Genomic DNA, 26,902 nt, shown 5'->3' on the forward strand with positions numbered 1-26,902 from the left:
GGGGAGAAGGACAGTGGGCCGCCATCTTGCCACTGTGGATGGGGAGCAGGTCAGGAATGGGGACGGAAGACACGGGGTGGGGACGGGATATGAAGTACGACTAGGCCGAAGGCAGAGGGAGCAACATGGCCCAAGGCAGGACGAGGGGAGGTTGGTTAGGCCTGGCACACACCAGGACCTGTAGGCTGGGAGAGGAAACCACACCCAAGGCCCACGTGGTGGTGGTGGGGGGCAACAGTTCTGCAAGGGAACTCAGGGTCCAGACCAGCCGCAGACGTCATACTCCTGTGAGAGAGAAGGAAGAAGGGGAGACAGATGTCTGTCTTTCTTCTCCCACTCGCCCGCTCTACGGGGCACCGGGCACAGCGACCTCTGCAGGCCACACCTGGGCCTGCATCCCCACATCCCTGCCACCTGCCCCGGGCTGGACAGTTGTGGGCCGGACAGCTGTGGGCCGGTGGCTTCTCCTGAGAAGCCTGTCTCCAGGTGCTGGGGACAAGTTAGTTGTGGAGGGACCCATAGGACTCGAAACCCAAGGGGGTTTGAACTGGGGGAGACTCCAGGGTGCCCAGCACCCTGAGCAGGGAGTAACAGAAGTGCATACTATTGATATGCAGCCGTAACACAAGGACAAGGATTTTGCCCGTCATTTCCAGTCTCTCTCTGGTGCCACTACAATCGCATTGGCCGGTGATGGCACCATCCTTCACAGTATCAATCAAAACGCCCAGAATCAATTAATTTGCCCACTAGACAGCCACTCGAGTAACCCTGGGTATCTTAACATCTATAGGGTCTTCAATAATTACCACAAGGGTAAGCCCCAAGGAAAGAAAGTCCGAGAACCTTCTCCAAGCCGGCCATCCCCACCCAATGGCTCCAAGTTCTGGCTGTGATTCCTTACTGCCAGCCTTGCCTTGGCCGTTCCTGGGGGACACCTAAGTGCCGCCCATGGGACTGGCTGGCCCGTGCAAGCTCTTTTTCTAGCAGCCTGGGCAGGACTTCCCTGGCCTGGGAGAGAAGGTCGTGGAGTCCTGGATGGGGCTAAGCTCATCCAGAGGGGCAGGGGTGAGGGATAAATGGCCAGGCGCTCCTTCACCAGAGACCAGGGTCACCAACTCGACTCTGCAGGGCCTCCATGCTTCCCAGCCTGGCCCTGGCCATTTATCCCTCATGCTCGCTCCCTTACACGAGCTTTAGCCTCATCCAGGACTCCATGACCTTCTCTCCCAGGCCAGGGAAGTCCTGCCCAGGAGTTGTTTTGCCTCCCAATCACCCGTGGAACTGGCGGAATTAATTTCCCATCTAGCAGCTTAACAAGCCCTACCTCGCATGGCCATTGCGTGGCATGTTAATGAGGGTAAAAACAACAACAAAAGGCCATAAATTTTAAAGGTTGATTTCCTGTCCACTGCGCTGCCTTCCAATAAATCAGCCTCCCAAACTGGCCAGTGGCGGAGTCTCCAAGGACAGAGATGAAGGCAGGGAGGAGGGCATTGAAGCTGATAATTCAGGGTCCAAGGGGGTCCTACACCAGGGAACAGGGCAGCACGTCCCACATGATTGACAGGAAGCTGAACGCTGTTCCCGCCCCCCCCCCCCCCATTAAATTTACAATGTCAGACGCCGACGGCCATTTCTCTTCTCTCACTTGGAGGATGGTGCGTGTCCTTATGAGGGGCCCATCAGTGCTCGCTCATGCGCACGTGTGTGTGAAATATTCCTCAGCACACCTGGTCCGTCTTCCTCCGAGTCCACATCTACAAGTGTCCGTGGATGCATCAGCCTGGCCTTTCCTTCTCCCCTCCCCACGTTTCACACGCTGCGTTTTGATGACAGTTGGAGGTCTGGTGTGTGGGCAGGCAGTAGGTTACAATCATCCGTAATAGCTCCTGGGCCTGGATCCCAGGCCGTTCCTTGCTGGGAAAGTGATTCATCCTCCTTTGCGCTCCATGTTGCCCCGGTCAAGAGGAGTCAATGTACAGAGCACCTGTGGCTTGTGCCTGGAATCCTAGCTAGTTGTGAGGCTGACAACAGGGGGATGGCAGTTCCAGACTCCCATCTCAATAGAAGAAGCTGGGAGTGGTAGTACTCCTGTTATTCCAATTGGGACTGGGGGGGGGAGGGGGATTGACAAAAACAGGAGGATAGCAGTCCAGCTGTCTCTAGGCAAGAACCGATCTAAAAGATGACAGATGCAAAAGAAGGCTGGGGGGAGAGAATTTGCACCAAAAAGGGCCGGAGAGGGGGCTTAGCAGGTGACTGCCTGCCAATCAAGCATGAGGTTCTGCGCTCAGTACCACCAAAAGAAAAATAAAAGGGCGGGGTGGGGGGTGGGGACAGGATCAATTATATAGGACTCCAGGCATTCCCGAACGGTGAGACCTCTGATTATATACAATTATATTTATCGACATGAACTCCAGGAAATGGAAAGGAGGGGCTTTTTCTTTGTTGTCAGTTTTTTTTTTGTCTTGTTTGCCTGTTAATCTGTCTTTGGGGGGACAAGGGTTGAACACCAATTTTAGAAGGGCATATACCCCCCTCCCCCCCATGGCTACCCAAAGCCTATCTCAGTACTCTTTTTTTTTTTTAAAAAAAAAAGAGAATTTAAAAATTATCTTTAAGTAGTTGTACAGTGAAGTTGCCATTTGAAAGCAGTCTAGGAACATCTAGCATCTGGCTCAATGTCACCCCTTTGAGCATTCTCAGCCCTCCCTCCCCTCCTCTCCCTCTTCTTAATGCTGTAGGATATAATACACTGATTCTTGACTGCCTTCTCCCCTCTTCTCCTCCTCATTCATCCACCCCTCTCCCCGGGACCCCAACTCCTTCTGAGCACCGGCTAGGACCCTCAGCTTTGAGAAGTGTTGTTAACCCGCTATTCTCCAGGGAGATTCCTGGAATCTCACTCGAAAGACCATGCTGAAGTTTTCTGCATGTCTGTTACCCATCTCTGCCTTTGACGCTCTCACATGACGTCTGCATGGAGGTTCAATAAGCCTAGACCGAAGGGACTTGTGGTTTAGCTGCTTCTCCCAATGGCCATCAGAGGGAGTGAGATGAGATCACTACAGAGCCAGGGCTGGTTCAGCTTTGCTCACTCACAGTCACAGGCTAAGCTGTGTGCGCTTGGGGCTCGCGGCCCACCCATGCCATTTGCTTCCCAGCACTGTCTCTCCTGCTCAGAGCCGACCCATGGGTCACCGTTGGTTTTCGAGGGTGTGAAAAAGGGGCGGGGCCTTCCCCTTCACCCCCTGAGTTCCTGGCCTGCAACTTCAGTGAAGGTAGAATAACCAAATGAAGAATTAAGCCAGAAATGCCCACCCGACCCTTTCTGATGTATGCGCGGGGTCAGGGGTCCTTCCCAGCACGGTGGTGAAGATCTTGGTATTCAGGAAGGGCCAGCACTTTGATCACAGCCTTTTTGATTTGGCTTTATTTTTCTCCCAAGGTGTCTGGTGGAATCCCAAGTAGAAAGCAATCTAACCCAGTCTCTATACCACCGGGCCTTGAAACGCATGAGGCAGAATCCTGTTAACTACAAATCTCAGAAAGGATGGTTGAGTGCTAGGCTTTTCAGTGCTGGATGCCAGTGTCAGGCACAGCTGGATCCAGAGAACCCTCCTACCCACCCCCTTTTCCTTGTCTACGGTTTCTAGCCCAGTCCCCTGCTTACAGCCAGGACTACAGACTCTATAATGGGAATTAAGACTGTGGTGGGCTCTGATTGGTCTATTCCTTGGGCCAATCATTGTAGACCTGATCCCTTCTCTGTGAAATGATTGATCATGCCTGGATCATATGACCATTTGTACAGCCTATAGAAACTACCTCGTTTGGGAGAAGATGTTCTCCCAGGGAGGAAGGAGGCCCGGGACAGACAAAAGCCAAACACCCACAACATGGACTCTTACGTTTTAACCCTACAGGCCATTCTGGAAACGAACTGCCTTAACCAACGAAGAGGAAGGGTATTAACCTCAAACCTCAGTGCTAAGAAGAGCAAGTCAAATTCCTCCCCACAACCTCCAAACCCTGCCCTCCACCTATGGTCACAGAATGCTCCTCGGAGGTAAAATGAACACCAGGAAGATAAAATCAGCACTATTCTCAGAAAAGCGAACCATCCAGAAACAAACCAACATGGGGGGTGGGGTGGGGGACTGTCTCACAAGCTTCTTTATTTAAGAACAGCTGGGTGGCAGTTGAAAGAAATGAGTCTGCATTCAGTAGTCAGGTGCGGGAAGGGGGTGGTGTTGAAGATGAGCCCTTGTTCTTCGGGAAAGAAACTCCTTCGTACGCATCTTCACCCAAGTCAGCTGTACGGCAGCAGCGCTGTGCACCATAAGCCTGTGTCCATCCATCTCAGGCCATCCCAAATGGTTTTGGTGTCTCCATTTTAACATTCACCCAAGGGGATTGCGAACATGATTTATGTGGTCATCTTTAGCTTGGAGGGAAGGGGGGGAGGGAATGGTTTTCTTTTCCTTTCAGAGATTCCTGGTTTTATAATGTAATATCCGGGGGGGGGGGGTGGGGGGAGGGTCAGCTCGAATAGCATGGAAGGGGTCTATCAGGAACAAGTGTTCCCTGATTCCTGCCAGGGGAAGTCCTGGGCTTGTGCAGCGCCCAGCCCCCTTCCCTGTTAACCCAGTGCCTCATGATTCCAAGTCACAGCAGAAAACGCCAGATTCTGGCAGTGGCATTTGGTTTTTGTTTCATTTCTTTGTGACGACTCTGGCGGGCAAGGTCTGTAAAGTTGGCCAGTCACATTGGGGGAAAAATAATCCAAAGTGCATGCTAGTGGTGTTGATCCACAAAGGGTTGGGAGACCGCATTCAGCTGGTCCTTCTGTCTACTCGATAGAGGGATTTCCAGTGAGCATCCCAGTGAGCCATGAATCAGCCAGGACGGAGCATGTTCCATGGGTTGCCTGAAGCTCCCAGTCGGCTTTGCTCTGCTCTTAGGACTACCTTCCCTTCACAGAGCCCACGCACAGCTGTCTGTACCCCACCCTCGAGCCTCATTCATGATCTTCTGGAAAGAGTCAGGGCCATACCAGCTGACTGGTTTTCAGTTCACACTGAATCTCTCAGAACCAACCAGAGCTCTGGAAGTTTTGAGCAAATGTGGACCATTTATCACCTAAAAAGTTCAGCCAGAAAATCCCAGCCTGTCTAGAGTGACTAAATATGATACAATTATATACAAGGGAGTCTAGCATTGGTAATAGGCCTGAGATCCTTAGTCTGAAAGGCAAAGTTTGGCAAGCTTCAAAATCAGAAACTTTATTTTTGGTCAGTTGTGGGGCTTGAACTCTGGGCTTGGGCGCTGTCCCTGAGCTCTTCCTTCAGCTCAAGGCAAGAGTTCTGCCACTTGAGCCAAAGCACCACTTCCGGTTTTCTGGTGGTTAACTGGAGATAAGAATCTCACAGACTTTCCTGCACAGGCTGCCTTTGAACTGCGATTCTCAGATTTCAGCCTCCTGAGTGGCTAGGATTACAGATGTGAGCCAACTTTTTAAGCATCATGTTGTTGCTCAAAAAGCTGTAGGTTTTGGAATGTTCTAGGTTTTGGACTTCTTTTTCCAGATTAGTAATGCTCATTGCAAATATATTTCAAATATTTGAAAGACTGAAATCTGAGATACTTTAGCTCTGAGCACTTCAGATAAAGGATATTTAACCTGAAAAGGTGAAAACTGACTTTTAAAAATACAGGTTTGGAAGTGGAGCTGTGGCTCAATTGGTAGAGTACTAACCTTGAGCACAAAGAAACTCAGGGACAGCTCCCCAGATCCTGAGTTCAAGTCCCACAACTGACAAAAAAAAAAAAACAACTTTAATTCAAAATTACACCAAAAAAATCAGTTATCTACAGGGTGGGGAATGTGGTCTACTGGTAGAGTGCTTGCCTAGCACACATGAAGGCCTGGGTTTGATTCCTCAATGCCACATAAACAGAAAAAGGCAGAAGTGGTGCTGTGGCTCAAGTGGTAGTGTGCTAGCCTTGAGCAGAAGAAGCTTAGGGACAGTGAGTGCCCAGGCCCTGAGTTCAAGCCCCAGGACTGGAGTATGTATGTGTGTGTAGATATATATGTATGTGTGTGTATATACATATATACACATATATGTACACAGTATATATATGTATACACACACATATACACATATATGTACACACACTACTATCCAGTGCTTAGGGACCATGTATATAATACTGACAGCACACTGCTCCATGCTCAGGGACCGAGGACATACGATTCAGGTCTTAGAGGTCATGGACCTAACATTCAATGCTTAAGGGTCATGTATCCACTGCTTAATGCTTAGGGATGTATAAGAGGAAGCCCAGCCTCATTTCACTGACAATGAACTCCAGATGACTGGCAACTCATGTGATACACCAGGGTCTATGAGAGGGCTGAGGATTCAACTCTTGAAAGTACTGGGCTCCAGGGCCCAAGGTGAAGCGGCCAAGGTCACAGACAGGGAGCCCTGCATGGACTCTGTGAACCACAGGACGTAAGTGATGAGCAGCTGCCGGGGGATGGGAGCAGCTACGAGCCCAGGCAACATGGAAAAGCCAATGGGAGCCAAGGGCAAGGTTCCCAGGGCGGGGCCCGCTCACACTGGGACCACACCGACCTGGCACGCACCCGGCAGCCGGGATCAGGGCCTGGAGCTCGGCCCTCCGGCGTCTTTAACATCACTGACAGTGCAGGAATTTAATGAGCTCTGCTGGCTCTCAGGAGGAACGGCCCTTTCATTTTCTGTCTCCCAAAGGACTACTGTCACCATGCAATCGCTCCATACCCGTCAACTCTTTGGAGTGATAACAACAACCACATTTTTACCCAACGTCAAGTTCAAGTAATAATATAGTTTAAAAAAACTCATCAGTAGCCAAAGGACTTTTTGCTCTCAGGGATCTGAAGAGAAATGTGGTTCTCTTTGGTTGCTTGACTGCTTTTCTTACGACCTTTGTTCGGAAACAAACATTTGATGGCTGAAATGTGAGAATAATTCTTTTTTTTTTTTTCATCATTATCTGGAACATGAAGGGCTGCTCCAGGCTTCAGTATAAATGACAAAGTAAACACGACACGTCTGTGGATAATGCATCTGCCACTCAGCTTGGAGCTGTGTCCTGTGCACCAGGTAATCAAGTGCATTGCCAGATGTCTAACTCCCGGCTCGCAACCTCACCAAGACGTTCTCTTCAGCTGGGCACCAGGAATCCTAACTACTGTAATCCTGTACACCTGTCATCCTAATTACTCAGGAGGCTGAGAGCTGAGGATCTCGGTTTGAAGGCATTTGGGGTGAGGGCTGGGAGAGGAAAGTCCGTGAGACTCTTATCTCTAATGACCCACCAGAAAACCAGAAGTGGCTCTGTGGCTCAAAGTGGGTAGAGCACTAGCTTTGAGTGAAAGAGCTCAGGGACAGCGCCCAGGCCCCAAGACAGACCAAAAATAAATAAATAAAATAAAGTAAATAAAGTAAAATTGTCAATAATAAATGTATAATACTTTTCAACAAGGAATGACATTATTTGAAACATCGTTGCCACCTCTTCTTTCAAACAACAACACAAAGAAAAAGGCCAGAACCAAGGGATGTGGCTATTGAAAGAATGCAGTGAAGTAAGTCTATGACAGTATCTCTCCCCCCGCCCCCCGCCCGCCCCAACAACACACACACTCAGACTTTGGGAAGAGGAGGGGGAGGGAAGAGAAAGTTGTAGTTTGCACTTGGACAAACAAAAGACAACTAAGAAAACAGGGGCTGATGCGAAGTCACAACACGAGGGCTGGAGACGTGACCGGACTCCCAAACAGCCAATTCTTGGACCTCAGCAGGGGACCCAATGGATTCTGCCACCACGGGGTTCATTCCGTCCCTCTGGGAACAAAAGTGCCACGCGCCACCCCGGGTCATTATCCGGCCACCCTGGGAGGCTGAGCTCTGGCAGCGCCGTGCTGAGCCGCCTGCCAGCACGGCCCGGTCCCCGTTCAGCCAGTGTTGTCACTTGTCAATGAGTTCCCTCTTCACACTGGGGGCAGCCAGAGAGCCCCCCCGCCATGGGCAATCCAGGAGCGTGCCCGGGACTGGGCCACAAAGAAAGAGCCGCCTCACAGGAACTCCCAGCTTGCTTCTGAAAGGCCTGCATGGCCAATTCTCCCCGCCGGCCAACACAGCAAAGGTCACATGCGGAGGACAAGCCTGTGATCCTCCCTCTTTCCACTGCTCATTCAGCCTCACGCAGCAGCCTGGGGACCCAATTTTGAAGGAGCTGGAATGGGTGGTAGTGGTAATGGTGGTGGTGGTGCCTCACTCCCTGCCCTAGCGCTCACCCTCCGTCCCAGCGTAAGTCCCCAAGTACTTCCCGAAGCCAAGTTAAGTGGCTTCTGGAATTGGCGTCCAATGAGGCCCAAACGTTCACTCCATCACCCCTGGCTTTCATAGCCCTGTAAGAAATGCAGGAGCCCAGTTTTCTCTGTACATGCTATGGTCTTTTTAGGAAAAACAAAACAAAACAAAAAAAGTTTTCCAGGAGAATTCTAACCAGTCATAGAATTAACAAGCCACCTAGAGAGGCCAATCTGTGCGGAAGGATTGCTCTGTTCTCCAAAACGATTATGGAGGGACTCAGGACAGCCGTGTGCAGGACTACATCAAGACCAGAGCCGTGCAGGTATCTACTGGGCCAGGCAGAACTAGGAATTCAAGAAGGTCAGAGAGAATTCAGGAGCTGCCGGGCCTCGGACGGCTGAGGCTTTGAACACACAAACCAAGCCCCACCTGATTGGGAAAACACCACAGACCGATTCATCAGGGAATCTTCTAGAAGAAGACTGCCAACAGAAGCCCCCAAGCCCTGGTGACGTAGCCTCCATTGTGGAGAGAGGTTTCCTTTTGATTTGATTCTAGTATCAGAGACAAGACAAGAGGTCAGAGATTCAGCCCTCAGTTCCTTCCCTGAGCTCTGATTTATCAGTCTGCCCCAGGTCTAGGGGACATCTCTCAGCACCACAGGCCAATTATCTGGCTGCACATGCGAGACTATTTTTATGGTAGGCCTAGTCCATGGCCTGGTCTGTGACACACTCACATGGTCTTGACTCTCATTGACGTTTTAACAGCAACAAAGGCAAATGATCATCTTAACTCCATCAGTCACCCTGAGACACAATAGGAGCCCCTAACTTTTAGGGGGAGGGACCGGGCATTTTTGCCTTTGTCCATAGGTGGGGTACAGTGAGATGAAGATCCACATTCTCTTCATCTTGTCACCCATGGCCTGCTGTCACAGAGAGCTGAAACAACATCGTCAGCAAAGAAGTCAACTCTAAGCCCAGCACCAAGCCCAGCACCAGCGGCTCACACCCGTAATCCTAGCTACTCCTCATGAGGCTGAGATCTGAGCATCAGCTCCAGTAGGAAAGTCTGTAAGGCTCTTCTCTCCAATGAACCACAGAAAGCTGGAGGTGGAGCTGTAGCGTAAACAGTAAGAGTTCCAGCCTTGCACAGAAAAACAGCACACCCAGGCCCTGAGTTCAAGCCCCAATCCTGGCACAAAAAGAAAAGCAAAAAGCAATCAACTCCACAGGAAGACAAGAGCAAGACCAGCTCTTTGCTATTCCTGCTCCAACATGGTGCAGAAAACTCATGTCACTTGGGATTCAAATTCTATTTAAACTTAAACCTGTGTGTTATAATTAACTTCTACCTCAAGGCACTCTTTTTAAGGGAGGCACAGACCTTCCCCAGCGGTGGGTGACTTTTTTATTTCAGGGCTCAGTGCTCAGCATTAGAGCAACCCAACAGCGACAGGGAGCAGAAGCATCATTACCACATCTGTGCTGCAAATGCCGGGTGGGCCGGCCCTACTGGAGGAAGGCCAGCCATGGAGTCCACACACAGCAACCTGACGTGCTTATCTTCCCAGTATAACGTATCACAGAGGGCAAGGGTGCCAGAGTACTATTTTACACCTGCGCACAGACTTCATTTCTTCCTCTGTGGGTTGCCCTTTCCTTCCTCACTCAAACATTATCGGAAGTTACAGGTTGGGAATGAGCCACCAAAATGCTGCCCTACAAGCGTACAGTCCTGATCTCGGGAAGCACAGTGGCCAGAGGACTGTTCCAGATTGTTTTCCCCTCTGCTGTGTAGACCCCCCCCACCCCAAATCCATCCTGGTGCCTAAAAATTCCAGGCACACCTCACACCAGAAACTGCCCAGACAAGGGCCGTTCAGACTGGAGCGCAGTGAGCTTCAAGTTTTGACCACCAGGAGAACACACCGGGGAGATTTTTTTTTCCCTGAGGGGGCAATTTTGTTTGCCCCCTGGGTCCACCACACCCCCACACCCAGCACAGGTGTGTGGCAGTGTTTCCTGGAATCCTCCAGATGCTTTTCCCCTTGGCACCTGGGCATGTGCTAATTGCACACGGCCCCAGCCCAGGCTCCCCTGCCCTCCCCGCCAGGCTCCCCGTACCTATGTAGAGCGAGGAGTCCTTCCTGCGCACGTGGTCGTCGATGTAGGACACGCCCAGGGGCTGCACAGGGGTAGCACCGATGCCCAGCAGCACCTGCGCCCCGATGAGCAGCAGGTACATCATGTTGGTGGCCGTCCGGTTGCGGCAGATGAGGTCCGGGGCGGGCCCGGGGGGTCCCCTGGAGGCGTTGGGGGCGCACACGTCGCGGCCCTCGGCGCCCCAGCGCAGCTCGCCCGCCTCGTACTTGTACTGGTGGGTGAGGAACTCGGGCAGCGCCGACAGCAGGGCGCCCAGTGCCATCACAATGCCGCCGCAGCCGATGAGGCGCGGCCGGTGACCCCGCGCCCCGAAGTAGCTCACGAACAGGATCAGCGCCAGGTTCCCGATCTCGAAGCTGCTGGCGATCACGCCCACGTCCGCGCTCTGCAGGTTGAACCTGCGCTCCAGGGTGGTCAGCACGCTCACCTGAGGGTAGAGAGAGAAAGTCAAGGCCCCCAGCACTGAGGGGCGTACCCTGAGACTGCTCCCTCCAGCCCTCCCTCCCCTCACCCAGGACACCGAGAAGCACCGAGCCCCCTGTACGGACAGGAGGGTGTTAAGCCCCTCATACCGCTACTCAACGAGGATAACAATTAATGCGTATGTTGTCAAAAACCACTGGGCCTGGTGGCATATACCTGTGATCCCAGCTACTCAGGAAATAGATGGATGGATGGTTGGTTCAAGGACAGCCCAGGCAAAAAGTTAAGGAGACCCCACACCCTAGCACACACATCTCAATAAATAAGCCTGGCACCCTGGTGCACAATTCCAAGTGCTTCCATCTTACCCCTACCCCCGCCCCCATACAAGGTCCTAACTCCCCCAAAGTACAGGCTGTCTGGATCAAGGCTGTGACCGCCTAGAATCTACCTGAGGAAAATAATGAAGATCCAGCCAAAACCCAAGCTGCAAAGTGGATGACGGTGCTAAGAGAAGATGGTCTCAAGCTCCGCCTCCTTCTGGAAATTTCTACACCAGGTAAGCACACATACCGGAGACCTGCCAAGGACCCTCCTTCACCCCCCCCCCCAACAGTGGAATATTTTCCCCACCTCCCCCACCTCCGTATTCTTGTCCACTTTCTATCTAACAAATATTTACTGAGCAGCTGCTGTTTGCCCTGCAAAACCCAAGACAACGATGAGAAAGGAGGGAGAAGCGGGTGAGTCACCGGACAGGAAGTCAGGTGAAGCCCTGCCTGGGGATGCAACCTCCACACAGCTGCCTCGGGACAGGGACAGGGTAGAGGTGCTACTGCAGGCTTCCTAGAGAAGCTGCCACTTCCTAGAGATGACGCCACTCCCCTCTCTCATCTGCAGGTTCCCCGGGAGGCCTATGACAGCGAGACACTTGTCCCTGTCCCGGGAGAGCCGCAGGGGAGGCTGACTCTCATCCCGCAGGGAAGAGCAGCTCAGGCCGAGGGGACAGCCGGAGCAGACCTCAAGCCGAGTGAGGTTCCCACCCGAGCAGTCTGGCTGCGAGGCGAGTGCAGGGCAGATTTTGAGGAGGCCCCTGGTAGGAAAAACTACAGGTGGCAGAATGAGGAAACCGCATGGAGGGCTCAGATCTCCAGCTCACCCTCTGCCGAGGCAGAGGGGCCAGGTGGACGCTGTGTGTGTGTGTGTGTGTGTGTGTGTGGTGTGTGTGTGTGTGTGTGTGTGTGTGTGTGTGTGTGTGTGTGTGTGTGAGATCAATTGCTGACCCTGGAAATTGTTTTTTAAAGAAAACCAAAGTATCCCTCATGGAAAAAAAAAAAAGTACGTCTACTTTCAAGAGTGTCAGCTTAAGGTTGAGATGATGCTTTAAATCAAAACTCTGCTTATTATGGTAACTTTCTTTATCCCCCCCCCACGGTCCCCTGAAATCCAGGTTGAACTGTGTTTCCCTTTCTACTTTCTTATTAAGAACCTCACACCTCTACCTCTTAACTCGATGGCCATGCTGGAGTCGTGGGGTTAAGATGTTAATTTTTTTTTTACCCCCTTGACCTTCAAATTCTACGCCTAATTTCACAGGAGCAAGCTGCTTACAAATTTCCTGTATGGAGCGGGGTTCCCGAATCATGATCTATCAATTCCTCAAGAACGAATTAATCCTGAACACCAGAGCACGCTGCACCCCTCTTTTGGATGCTGAACTTCGCACACAAGCTACCAAGAGAACAATATGATCACTGAGGCTTGTCCATACAGGTGTAAAGATAAACAGGTCAGAACAAGCAACACTCCGTAATGCAGCATTAAAAAAAAATATATGAAAAAGCTGCCAGAAGCATACAGAAGTCTAATTTTGGTGTCAAGACTGTGAAGAGAAACAGCCACACACACACACACACACACACCACGTGATGCTTCCTCGGCCTGTGCACACCGGCATGTGTCTCTCACCCGGCCAGCTGGCCTGCCATTATTATTTCCATATATCTCAGGTACAAAATGCCCTCAGCTGCACCAGAGACACACTGTGGGGCAAGTACAAGACCGCTAGCTAGCCAGCCATCACTGCCCAAGTGCTGCTGTCGGCCTAGCCTGTTCCCTGAGGTGTGCTGGAAGGAACATCGGTCAGGAGTGAAGAAGCACATTGTGTGTAAGTGACAGAAAAATCCCCTGATTTTCCATCCAGCACTGCCTGCCCTGGGTAGGAGAACAGCAGACGCTCCCTCCAAAGTAAAACAGCCAGGTTTTACCAATTCTGGGATGCACAAGATCAAGCTATACCAACACATGCCCACATAAAGACCAAAAGGCTGCCTGTGCTAGTGGCTCATGTCTGTCATCCTAGAGACTCAGGAGGCTGAGATCTGAAGATCATGGTTCAAAGCCAGCCGGGGCAGAAAAGCCCGTGAGACTCTTATCTCCAGTGAACCACCAGAAAACAGAATGTGGTGCTGCAGCTCACATGGTAGAGTGCTCGCCTTGAGCAAAAAGAGCCCAGGGACAGCACCGAGGTCCCAAGTTCAAGCCCCATGACCACCACCACCACCACCACCAACAACAACAACAAAAATATTTTCTGTCACTGAACAAAGAAGAAATGACATGGGTAACGAATGCGATGATGGAGCCCCTTCCTGTGTTAGCTGGAGGAGAGAAGCCCTAGCAGAAGAAGGGGGAATGGCTGTGCGAGCAAAGGGCTGCCTCTCCTTGGCACAGATACCTCTCCTATCCTGTGTGTCCTGGTCACTGAAGACTTTCTTCTCACTCGTCACTGCCGTGATCCACGCTTACTCTGCCCATCTGGCCTCTCGTGTGCACACGCCTCTATTTGTATTTTGCTACACTGGCCCAGATCTTTCTCATTCCCCAGCCTTCCAAGGAGCCAACGTTCCATCCGACGGCCCTCTCTCCCTCCCTCAGCATGTGAGACAGGCCTGCTCCGGGGAAGTGGAGGATTTGGCGGCCAGGGAATATCTGAGAGAGCCATGACTGTGTTCATTAACGGCTCAAAAATGCAAGTGTGCAGATCTGCTCTCTATCCAATGTGGCCTGTGGGTGGCCTGTGGCCTTGTAGACAGTTGCTGGGAGAGCCGGAAACAGGGGGACGTTAATGGCCTTTCTCCTCGACCCAGGCGCCACCATCACCACCTGCTGCTGGAGCCCCCACGTCTTCTCCCTGTACCCACAGGCCCTCTGACTGCTGCCAGCATCCTCCTGAAGGTCAAGGTCACTTAGCAAAGATGAGCAGCGGGGAAGAGGACAAACTGGCTGTGTGCACAGGTGCCGGGTCACGGATGGGAGGCAGGGGTTCTGATGTTTGAGAAGATATGGCCTCTGCCCTGGCGGAGTCAGCAGAAAGTGCTGTGAATTCAGCATTTACAGTGCCCTGTGCGGGTCATGTTTCCTGCCCACTTTAGCCCACTTCACCTTCAGAACCTCGACCTTAGGGAGAGATGCTTGTCACGGTCCAAGCTACACAGGAGGCAGCAGAGGCCTAGAGGTTTTAAATCATTTGTTCAAAGTCTACTTATTTGCCCAAGATCTTGCAGCCAGCCAAAGGCAGGGATAGGATTCAAATCCAGAAACTTGGAGTCAAAGTCCACCCTGGGCCTGGGTGCCGTCCCTCAGCTCTTCAGCTCAAGGTGAGCACTCTACCACTTGAGCCACAGCTCCACTTCCAGTTTTCTGATGGTTCATTGGAGATATTCTCATAGACATTCCTGCCTGGGCTGGCTTTGAACTGTGATCCTCAGATCTCAGCCTCCTGAGTAGCTAGGATGACAGACGTGAGTCACTGGCACCAGGCTTAATCCACACTGTTAAACCGTCATACAAGTTCTCCTTTCCAGGAGGTGGTAAAAGGAAAACATGGTTCCGTGGCACAGTAGGAAAAGCCCGGCAAATCCCCCTTTCAAGAAATCATGATAGGACTGGAGCAAACTGTCCAAAAGCAACTGTTAAAAAAAAAAAAAAAGATGCTGGAAATCAACTAAAAGCATGCAACAGATTGAGGATCAGGAACAAGTTCTGAACCCCTTCCTTCCCCCCACAGGTCAGCAGGGTAATTCTACATAGCCAGAACCAGGAATCCTCAAGAAGAGTGACAGCAGACATTTTATGAGAAGCAATGTGGGCCAGGAATTGGTAGAAACATGTACCTACCCACCAACCCGAGCCCTGCCAATCAACCAAGTCATATATATTCAACAACAAAACCATCATTTGAAAATGAAGGCTAGGGGATGATGGCGGTAGAAAAGAAAGACAAAGCACTCACCCTCAGCCCTTCCTGCAAAAGCCTACAAAAGAATCCCTTCAGTACTGACAGGGACTCATCTGTCTCTATGAAGGCTGTATAAATGTTAGGGTTTTTTCCCCCTCTTTTTTAGCTTCTTTTAAAGGCATGTGATTGCATACACACTGCAACCATTGCATGTGCAGACGGAATATACAAAGGAGAGCAGGACCTGGAGCTGGAGAGAGTTTCTGTATCTATAGACATTCAGCCAGTCCTGATCTGAAGTTGATTTTTGAGAATTTAAGACCCATATCTTACCTGTAGTCACTAATAATTTAAGGCAGAAGGAAACAAAGAATGAAGGAAGCACCAAAAAACATTTAACACAAAACAGGGAAGGGGAGGGTCCAAAAGAAGAAATGAGTGGAGGAATAGGAGACCTAAGGCATGAAGTCAATCACAGAACGGCAGGTGTACACTAAGCCACATCCACCTAATGACCCAGCTCTAAAACACAGAAAGCAAAGACTGGCAAAATGAAGGAAGAAATAGACAACTCGGCCTAACTAATGAGTGAGATCAACATCCTATTGATAACTGAGAAAAACAACTAGACAGAAATTTGGTAAGGACAAAGACGAACAAAAACTTTACCTACCAGTCTTTCAACTCAATAAGAAAATGATAAACACTTCATGTTGGTTCTCTTTTTTTTTTTAAGGGGCAACTAATTTGAATAGCTATTTTACCAAAGTAGACACACAAATGTCTAAGTATTTGAATAGCTTCTTAGCATCATTAGTCTTAGGGAAATGCAAATAAAAGTCACAGTGAGATACCACTACCCAGCCACTAAGAAACAAACAGCATAAATGAGAGTGTAAGAGATAAAATACTGCTGTGTACTGGTAGCTCACACCTGTCATCCTAGCTATTTAGGAGGCTGAGATGTGAGGACTGTGGTCTGAAGCCAGCCCAGGCAGGAAAGTCTGTGAGACTCTTATCTCCAGTGAACAACCAGAAAATTGAAAGGGGTGCTGTGGCTCCAAGTGGTAGAGCGCTTGACTTAAGTGAAAAAGCTCAGAGATAGTGTTCAGGCCCTGAGTTCAAGCCCCATGACCAAAACCAAAACCGAAACAGATAAATACTCACAGTCACTTTGGAAAACTGTTGATCATGTTCTTAAAAAGTTCAACATAAACTGACCACAGGACCCACACAAAGCACACTTTCACACCAAGACATCAAACAGCAGCAGCAGTCTCCTAATAACCCCAAACTGGAAAGCACCTGCGTGTCCCTCACCAGCAATGGAGAAACAAATGGTGACCGACCCATAACTCTAAAGCCCATGGAACCCTGTAAGTCCATTATCCACTAAACTCCAATGCCAAGGGACGGTATTCAGCAATGACCTGACACAGACCATGTAGACACATAGATGAACTTCCAGAATGAGACACAGTTACCAAGAGATAGCTTGTGTGACTCCCCCACTTATAGGAAGCATCCAGAAAAGGCACGGGTCTGTGAAGAAGGCGGGCAGGTTGCCTAATGAGAGGCTGGGTCAGGGACTGTTGGAAACGAGGGCTTCGATGAAGCTTCTGCAGGGATGGACGTTTGAGAACGGACTGTCACGGTGGCGGCCTGTGTTTCTAACTTGATTAGCACCCACCGAGTGCAGACGTAGAAGGGGACTGGACGGTGCCCCGAGACCTGGCTGAGCACACATCTGTGTGTCTGGTGGGGCAGTGCACGAGGTATCAGAGCTGATGGGGGGGACGGAGAGGAGATGAGCCGGGGAAGCTCGCCTGGCCTCTGCTCTACCCCACCCTGGGTTTCTTCCGGGCATTATTTCTAGCAGGTGGGTGTATAAGATGACGGAGTACAACCACAGGTGTCCTGTGACCTTTCCATTGTCACCCCAAGGAGCATCTAGATTCTTCCTCCCTCCCCCCCAGTTTCCTCCTCCTTGCCAAATGTGAATGCTTCCAGTGGAACGCTCATCGACTTCACCTCACCGGTGGATTGGGGAGAACACCGGGGCCTTCACACTTACGTGAAGGAGAAGCCTCTTGTCTCCATCTAAACATCCAATCGCCATTTACAAACGAGAGCACCATCGGGCCCTCCACACTGGCCTCCGATGGCCTCCGAGGTGGGGGCAGAGAGATGGGAGCCAGGCCTGGGAGGAGGGCGATGACGACAGACATGAGATGTCTGTGTCTCGCAGAAGCTGGGGGGGGGGGAGCTGCACGGGCGGGCCGGGGGAGGTGGTAGCAATATCTGCAAACGTCAAAGGAAATGCACTTTCTGGGAAGACAGCTGTGAGAACCCCGGCGTTGCGTCTCCCCTGGGCTGCGCAGAACAAGGCATTTGTGACTTGGGCATGGAAATGGCTGCCGAGTGGCGTGGGATGGGTGAGGTGGCGCTCGGCTGTGTGGGTACGGGGCTCAGGCGTTGGGCAGGGAGCCTGGTGGGGTGATGGATGGGGCCCCAGGTACGTGCCGCGGGAGAGCCTGCGCCCTTGAACGTGAACTGGGTCACCCGGGCTCCTTCTGACTCGGAGCTTACGAAATCAGCAGCGTGGAAAGAGACACCTTCCCCACATCAGCACCGCCGGGAACTCAGCCACAGGACATACCATTCCCTGTCCAGAGTCAGGCTTTCCCTGCTCCAGCTCAGTGTCTCCCCCACCCCCCTCCCAGCTTCAGCCTGCCCATCCCACAACCCCGGGGACCTCCGAAGAATCTTCAACTTCCCTTGTTCTGAATTACCGGCTTCTGAGCCCACGTGATGGCCCCGTGATCACAAGTCTGCAGGATAACGGCCACACACTTTGCTTTCTAGAAACTTCTAGGCAGCTCGAACCAATGGAATCCACCAACCGCTCTCCCGGGCACCTACAGAGCCGTGCCTCCAACTTGTCTTTCACTTTTTTCCTTTTTTTTTCTTTTTGTCCAAGGTTGGGACTTGAACTCGGTACCCAATGCTTTCGCTCACCGGCTGGTGCTCTCCCGACTGCCAGGGCTCCGACCTCTTTCATTAGATAGTTTAAAGATAAGGGCTGGCTTCTTGTTCAGGTGTAGGCTTGGAGCAAGACCCATCTCTTTTGGGGCTTCTTCTTGTAGCAGGGATGATGGGCATGCATGCACTAGGACACCCAGATTCACTCTGTGGAGATGGAGTCTCAGACATTTCTGCCTGTACTGGCCTCGTACTGTTAATTCTCCCAACCTGAGTCTCCCGGGAGGCTGAGGATGGGAGGCATAGCCGCCGGGCCTGGCTCAGAGTTGAGGTTTTATGAACTTCTCTGGCCTATCTAGCCTTGAACCAGGAACTTCTCATTCTCAGCCTCTCAAGTAGCCATGAATCTGGGAGTGAACCATCCCCACCATCTCCACGCCTGCTAACGCTGTTATTTTCTGAACAAGTCTCCCACGGCCAGCCATGACATCTTAGGACACATGAGTGGGGCACAGGTAACCTGCCTTCTCCCTCCTTCCCTCCAGTGACCATTCCCCACAGTGCAACCACTGCCCATCCCGGGTGCTCAGGGAGGTAGAGGTGAGACATGCTTTCTCCCTTCAGCCACATCCTGAATTCTGTCCCTCTGTCCAGACATGGTAGACAAACTTCCTGGGTACAAGGCAGACCCGGTACGGTGAGAAGGTTATGGGCCCTGGACATCTATCTGAATGTCCTGTCACAAAGCCGGGGCTTCTGGGGCCAGCTCAGCCTCACGCATGGGAACAAACAAGATCCTCTGGGCGGCAGGCGGCCAGGCAGGGTGACTCTGCGAGGAAGACACTGGTGGCATTGTTTCGGTGGGCAGAACACCTGCCACAGTGTTTACAGACCATCCGCGCCACCTTGGGCGTGGAGGGGCAGCCAGACTCGGGGAGCCTCCAACCAACGCACAACACCAGGATATGATCCTTCCTGCAACTTTCAACGTCCCGTTGATTTCTGCCTTGTTTAAAAAGCAGGACATTAAAAAATGAATAAATAAATAAACAAGGACAGACAGAGTGGCAGGAATCTGTCATCCCTTGTGAATTTTCACCACTCCCAGCTACTCAGGACGCCGTTTCTGTTTCCATTTCCCAGAGGAGACGAAAAGGCCAGAGCTAAGTTACGTATCTTCTCTAAGATCACACAGCTGGATTTGAACCAGGACAGTCTGTCTTCTGACCCTGTGATACATCTCAGCAGACTCCTGGCTGGTGTCAGAAAGACACGGTGCAAGCACGATTATGGCTGTTTTCTTACAAGATCCGACACGCTCCGATGATTAACAACTTACGTAAGGTCTCCTCCAGTCTCACTGGGCAGAGCACCCCTCCAGATAAAGAGCGTCTCCTCCCGACCTTCCTGCCTGCAGCCACCCCACAGGGAAGCAACTGGGAGTGGACCAGAAATCTTCCATTTTGTTGGCACAAAGAAGTTTTGGGAGCTCTGTCACAGGGATTAGGAAAAGAACCGGCTGATAGGGCGTTAATTCTTAGGCCAGAAGCATGACGCCCCAAGCCCTCTTATGAAATGACAGTATTTCATCAAGGGCTTGTTGAAGCCCTGCCTGTTGTTTCTGCTTGATGTTGTCTAGTTGGAATTTTCCTCTTAGCCACTTATCTCTGGAGTCTGCCCTCATTCCATAAATGGAAGCCAACCAGAGAGAAAAACAAACACTGGGCACTGGAAAACTCGAGTCTTCCTCCTAGGAACAAAAGCCAGGAGCAGGCTGAGCGTCTGTAAGTGCTTGGGCTGACACTGGGCCACTCTGACCGGGGTGGAGACAGTTCTTTCTCCCCTCCCCTCACCCCCTTGTGTACTGACTTAGAAAAATAAGTCTATATAGACTCTGAAGGGAGGATTTGCGTTTGTCAGAAACAAGGAACGCAATAAAAATGCAAAACCCCCACATGGTAACTTAATAATCTGTAATGATAAATACCCACTGCCCTTGGGAACTGGAAAGATGAGACAGAAGAAAAACGGAGCTGGCTACACAGGGCCATAACCTTGAATGTTTAGACTGGAGGAAGTCAGGAAACTAGCTCCAATACTTCCTGTCATTTGAATTGGGAGAGAGAGGGGTGACACTGATCAAGAGACACTGTACTCCCGAACTGTCATGTTGAACTGAAACCCCTTTGTACAACTACTTAAACAAGAATAGAGAGAGAGCCCCGGACGCCGGTGGCTCACGCCTGTCATCCTAGCTACTCAGGAGGCTGAGATCTGAGGATCATGGCTCCAAAGCCAGCCCGGGCAGGAAAGTCCGTGAGACTCCTATCTCACCAGAAAACTGGAAGTGGCGCTGTGGCTGAAATGGTAGAGCGCTAGCCTTGAGCTGAAGAGCTGAGGGACAGCGCCCAGGCCCAGAGTTCAAGCCCCATGACGGACCAAAAAAAAAGAAAAAGAATAGAGAGAGAAATTGAAGAGGAGGAGGAGGAGGAGGAAGAAAAGAACAAGAAACAACAACAACAACAAAGCAGGTTATTAGAAATCCTTGAAGTGTCATGAATCAATGACATTGGCTGAGCAAGCAGATGACAAGCCACCGGAATGTTCTCCTGGTAATCAAATGTGATTTGCGTTGACATGAACGCTTCCATAGGGATCTAGCCTCTGTTGCACCTTCTGTCCGGGCCCTGGGTGATCAATTTGGTTGACAGAGCCCCTGCTCTGCAGGCGAGTCGGCTCATGTCCAAACAGCTGGGTTCACAGTTTCCCTGGGCAGTCATAGCTGTGGACTAAACTTCCTGACAAATGCTTTACCAAGTCCTGGCTCACAAAGACCGCCCCCCCACCCAAGAGGCGGGGCTTCGGAGCCCAACTTCCTTCAGCTGAAAGGGTTAACATTTCCCCAGGATGGAGTCTCATTTCTGCCCTCCCACCTGTGTCAGGAAGGAAGGGTTGTGCTGCTAGCCCCAGGTAGATACAGGCTGATACGCTCCAGGCTCCTCTTTAACATGTGAATTCCTTTTCCTCAAATACAGCTCTAGTGATTGGATTGGAAGCTGATGGTCCCACGCACTGCCACAGGCCGGGAAATAATTGCCCAGGAAATCTGTCCCCAGGAGACACGGGAAAGAGGCGGGCGGGGATGCCAAGCGGCCTAGCACAGCACAAGCTCCAGCCTCTGGAGACTGGATCTCTTATACCCATCCGGACAGAGAGCCAGGGACCCACTTCACTTGTGAATTAGCTACACAACGAAGATCCTATTATTATCTCACAAACACACACGCACACACTGCCACAGCCATTTTGTATCTGAGGAGATGAGGGCTCACAGGGGACTTAGCTCCGTGGCACAGTCAGCCAGGACCGGGGCCTGGTGGCGGCAAGAGCTCTCCACACCTGGAAGCCACTAGAAGGAGAGCTCCTGGCAGGGGAATGCAGCAGCGCCCATAAACAAGCACCGCCCAGAAATTCCTTGGAGGACAAAGACTCCTGCATTCCTTTACAGTTACCTGCCTTTGGAGGAACAATTCCCCAGGGCTGGATGGAGGTGGGGGGGGGGTCCAGCTGGGCCCCATGTTTCATTTCTAGCAAGAAAGAGACAAAACTTCCTGGACTGGGTGATTTGGGGAAGCAAGAGGCGATATTTCCCTTCAAGTAAGTTATTCTGAATGGAACAGGAAATCGCTCGGGGCGAACAGCATTTCACTTAGAAACTAGATGTCAGAGGGTAGCAACCATTGCAAAATGATGCAAAAGGAAATCGTGCAAACAACCTAAGGAGAAAGAACAAACACCCAGAGACTTTCACCTGCATGGTCTGGGCAAGTGGCCAATGTATAAATTATATATATACATATATACACATATACATACATTGCACCGATAACACACAAATAGACGTATACATCCATGTATGTAGGTACAAAGTAAGACCCGCCTTGTTTCATTCTGTCATTTTGTTTCGCTTGAGACAGGGTCTGATTTTGTCACCCAGGCTGGTCTGGAACTTGCCGTCCTCTACCTCTCTGTCCCAAGAGCTGGGACTACTAAGGCGGGTGACTTTTTCCTCGCAGGAGAAGCCCCTCAGCGCATGGCCATTACACATGTGGGAAAGGGCAGCTTCCGGGTGCAACTACCGTGCTCTTTGCGGTCCTGGGCAGCAGGCTTTGCATGGAGGGTCTCCACACCAGTACCGTAAGTGCACCCGAGCCAGCCAGCGCTGTGCTTCTGCAGGCCTCGGGTCTCAGGCTAACTGCATGAGCTCATAGCCAGGCGGGCTCTAGGATATAAGGCAGACAGCAGGAACTCAGGACCAGAGACCCCAGGAGTTGAGGAGCTGCAATCAGCTTCCTTGGGCACTGACAGCAGGGGCGTACCAGGCTCTGTGGGGCCCATAAAGTATGGCGAGAGCACCCCAGGTTCCAGAAGGCCCCCTCCCAGCCCCCCCTCCCAGGCCCCCCGCTGCCAGTCTTCTTCTGGTGACAATTTAGAGCTTATGTTTATCTATGGGACATGGGTCTCTGGGGAAAGAAAAAAAAATAATCTTCTGGGTGCAAAGGATCATCTATAGTCAGGTACCGGTGGCTCACGCCTGTCATCCTAGCTACTCAGGAGGCTGAGACCTGGGGATGGCGGTTCAAAGCCAGCCTGGGGAAGGAAAGTCTGTGAGACTCTTATCTCCGATAAAAACTACTACATGGAAAAAGCTGGAAGTAGCATCATGGTTCAAGTGGTAGAGTGCTAGCCTTGAGCACAAAGAGGCTCAAGGACAGTGCCCAGGCCCCTGAGTTCAAGCCCCAGTAACAGCAAAAACAAACAAACAAACAAGACCCAAAAAGGTCCATCTGTGCCCTCTTTAGCTGTACAGAGTTGGAGTGCCGGTTGTGGCTTACATGAATACAAGTGCTTTTTATTGATCAGTTATTACGGGGGGAGCTGCATAAAGACTCATCAGTCTAGATAAGTGCTGTCTCTGCTTTGCATGTGAGGAACAGAGGTGCCCTGTGCCCAAGGTCCAAAGAGGAGCGGGGACTGGAGTCCACACCATCTGCCTCCTAAGTCACACTGAGAGCTCTGGCGATCACCTGAAGGTCAGACTGTGACAGTCAGGGAATGGAGAGCAGGGTGAACGCACACAGTCCGTTTCCGGAGCCAAGAAGCACAGGATCGGGGATGGGCAGGAGGGAGCAGAGCTCCAGCAGTGTGCCTCAGTCCCGGATCAGCCCCACCCCACAGACCTGTGCCCTCCCCGCCCCCCTGCACTGTCCCCAACCGGAAATACTGACTTCCTTCCGGCTCCTGACCGCCAGGCAGCCAGCTCTGCCTTCGCTCTGCCACAGCACCAAGGGCAGCCCGGCCCGGCGTTGCTAACTTCAGTTTAGAGATACAGAAAGAGAGGCTCAGAGAGATGAAGGGTCAGGGGAACCCACCAGCCCCCCCCCCCGCCCCCGGCTGCTAAGATTCAGTACTCGAGATGGAGGCTGAACTAACTGCCAGGAGCTCAGCTTGCCCACGTCTGGTGCAGCTGTGCAGGTCTGCAGTCCCAGTTTCTTGAGAAGCAGAGACAGGAGAATGGTAACTCGAGATCACCTGGGGCAAAAGTCAGCGAGACCCCACCTCAAAGGAAAAGCCCTGTGTCTTGGCGTGCATGTACGGTCCTAGCTACTCGGGTGGTGAGGAGATCATGGCCCAAGATCAGACTGGAGAAAGACAGCACAAGACCGTATCCGAGAAACAAAAATGAAAGCTAAAACCCTGGGGGAGGGGGTGGCTCAAGAGGTAGAGCCGTTGCCTAGCATGCAGAAGGCCTTAGTTCAACCCCAAGCACTGCAAAAATAAGAAGAGGAGGAAGAAGAAAAGGAGAGAGAGGAAGATAAGAGGGAGGAAGGAGAGGAAATGGAAAAGAAAAAGGAGAGGGAAGAGAAAGAGAAGAGGAGGAAGGAAAGGAGAAGAAACATAAAGGAGGAAGAAAAAGAAGAGAAAGGAAACAAGGAAGAAGAGGAGGAGGAGAAAGAGGAGGAAGAGGAGAAGGAGGAAGATGAGTCAAAGAGGAAAAGGAAGAGGAAGTAAGGAGGAAGAGGAAGAAGAGAAGAAGGTCTTTGGTAGTCACATGAGGTAATCCATGAAAATTTTCATCACAGGATTTGGTGAAGATGAGGCCTTCCAAAAAAACCCAACAAACAAACAAAAAAAAAACGCTCAATCTCAACAAATCCTTTGCATGATGCAGGAGAGGAGATGTCACAGTTAAAACCAGCATTGAATCATCGTGCGGTGAAAAATCACTCAAACTCCACTGAATGAATGCTAGAAACATCAACATTCTGTAACTGCTGACCTCAGGGATTTACATCACCTCTGTTGCAGTAATCAATAGTGCCTTGATCCTAAGTTTTCTTTTCTTCCTTATTATAATTATTAATAAAAAAAAGGTCCTGGGGTCGGAATGTCTGCGTTTGATGTCGGGACTTCCGTGTTGGAGCTGGGTTGTAGGGGGACCATTGCTTGATCGTTGGGACCTGGAGTTCCTCGTCTAATCGTGGCAAGAATCCTCTTCAACTTGCAGGGGTTTCGAAAGGATTCAACAGATTACTCCAGATAAAGACTGTTAGAACAGTGTGAGAGGGAATTATAAGTCTTATCATTTCCTTCACTTTTCTCTGGTACTGCAGTTGAAACGCCTTGTGCTGCTAGGCAGGCTAGGTCTACCACTGGGGCCGTTCCTCCAACCCCATTTTCCTTTCGCTTATTTGTCAGACAGGGTCTTGCACTTTCGCTTCCGGGCTAAAATTGGACTGTTATCCTCCTCCTTCTGTCTCTCAAGTAGCTGGGATTACAGGCATGCAACACCATACCCAGCGCTAGCTCTGTCATTTTTATTACTAGTATTTCGACTGTTGTCTGATGGGATGGTGATAAAGCTTCAGGGCAGGCCGGACTTTTCTGTGAGTCTGGTCCCCCTCGAATTTTTTACTTGGGGTGCCCAGGGTGAAGACGAAGCAGACCATGTCTGAAATGCCTTCCGCAGTGCCCGGCCCCGGGTGTGGGATTCGGACTCCCCTCATAAGTGAGCCCGCAGCCCCAGGTTCTAGCACACAGACCAGTCAAAAAAACAAAAAACAAACACAGGAAATGATTCCCGGGGGTGATCTGCAAGCCATTACCAAGGATTATAAATTGCAACCTGGAATTTATCACCCACGGCCTCTTGAAGAGCGTGAAACGGCAGAAAATGAGACGATCATGAACAACTGAGCTGAACTCCCTGTGGAAATGGCTGCTGAGGAGAAGGAGACACAAGATGGAAGGGGTGGGGCGGGGCGGGATGTGGAAGAACACGGGGGCCCTAAAATCAGAATGAGAGAGCCACACAGGATGCAGCCTCACGGATCCCACTCGAGAGTGGTTTCTATACAGGAGCCGGGGTTTCTGGCATCTCATGCCGTGTCAGCTGATGGGGATGAACCCCACAGGAGGGGATGGGAAGCCTCGGGACAGAGGGCTTGGGAGGCAAAACCTTCTTGGGCCCCAGTGGAAGTGAGGCCCGCATGACGTGTTGCCATTTGGGATGAAAAGGGGAGATTGTGGAACGGGCGCAGTGGCTCACACCTGTAATCCCGGCGACTTAGCAGGCTGAGGTGAAGAAGATCATGGTTCTAAGGACAGGCCAAGCAAACACCCCCGCCCTCCCCCGCATCTCAAGCAACAAGCCAGGCCTGGGGCCTGTGCGTGTCCTTCCGGTAACACGGGAAGGCCCATGTAGGACTGCAGTCCAGGCCGGGCCCAGGCCAGACAGTAGCAAAAGCAAAAAGGACAGAAGCAGTGCCGACTTCCTGAGCCTTGCCAGGGGTCAGCCCTGGGCAGGACGGGGTGGGGTGGGGTGGGGGGTGAGCATGGAGGAGCCCTCTGCGTGGTTTCTCATCGTTGCCCGTGTCTCTACACGCAGACTCCACAGTGACGAATTAAGAGAATCAGAGAGGGCCGTGCGGGTGTGGGCACGCACACACTCATGTGCACGCTTTCCACCAAAAGAGAGGCAATGGAAGGGGAGGCTGGCCGGCCGCCCACTGCAGCCCCCACTCACCTCCCTGTACCAACACTGGTCCCCCATCCGAAGCCTGTGAGGTCTTCAGGGACCGCGTGGAGAATCTGGCTGCATGTCAGAACAATCTAGAATGTGCATCACTGGGCCAGAGGCTGGTCCTCAAGAGCAGTTTGGGGGGAGGGGAATGGGTGGCTTGTTGCAAACTACACACTAAGCCAGCCCAGTCCTGAGGAACCGGGGAGCGGGGCTGCTGGGACAATTACCCATCAACCCTCTGATCTTCTTTTTTCTCTCCTTTATTATTTATTTATTTATTTTGCTGGTCCTGGAGCTTGAACCCTGGGCCAGGGCTCTGTCCTTGAGCCTCTTTGTGCTCAAGGCTGGCGCTCTACTACTTGAGCCACAGCACCACTTCTGGCTTTTTTCTGAGTAGTTTATTGGAGATAAGAGTCTCCTGGACTTCCCTGCCTAGGCTGGCTTTGAACTATGATCCTCAGATCTCGGCCACGGGTGGCCAGCTCTATTCTTTGAAATACCCAGCCATCGTTTCCCTCAGCTCCCAAACAGGTGCATGCAGACCACCAACCACCATGGCAGAGGCGGGCCACCTCTGCGATGCCCTTACTCCCCACACCAGCGCCGTATCAACTCTAAGCCACTAAAT

At 51.5% G+C, this 26,902-nt stretch overlaps 1 protein-coding gene across 2 annotated transcripts in view; it reads right to left on the reverse strand.

Moving 5' to 3' along the window:
• Nucleotides 1–26,902, reverse strand: part of Slco3a1 (solute carrier organic anion transporter family member 3A1) — a 125,864-nt gene that overhangs the window by 79,133 nt on the left and 19,829 nt on the right. For both annotated transcript variants that reach the window (XM_070043188.1, XM_070043187.1), the window contains exon 2: nucleotides 10,508–10,973. In XM_070043188.1, the coding sequence (XP_069899289.1) occupies nucleotides 10,508–10,973 (466 nt within the window). The remainder of the gene's footprint in view (nucleotides 1–10,507; nucleotides 10,974–26,902) is intronic.

The sequence above is a fragment of the Dipodomys merriami genome, unplaced genomic scaffold (genome assembly GCF_024711535.1).
Source record: "Dipodomys merriami isolate MVZ:Mamm:240054 unplaced genomic scaffold, mDipMer1.0.p SCAF_33, whole genome shotgun sequence".
NCBI lineage: Eukaryota > Metazoa > Chordata > Mammalia > Rodentia > Heteromyidae > Dipodomys > Dipodomys merriami.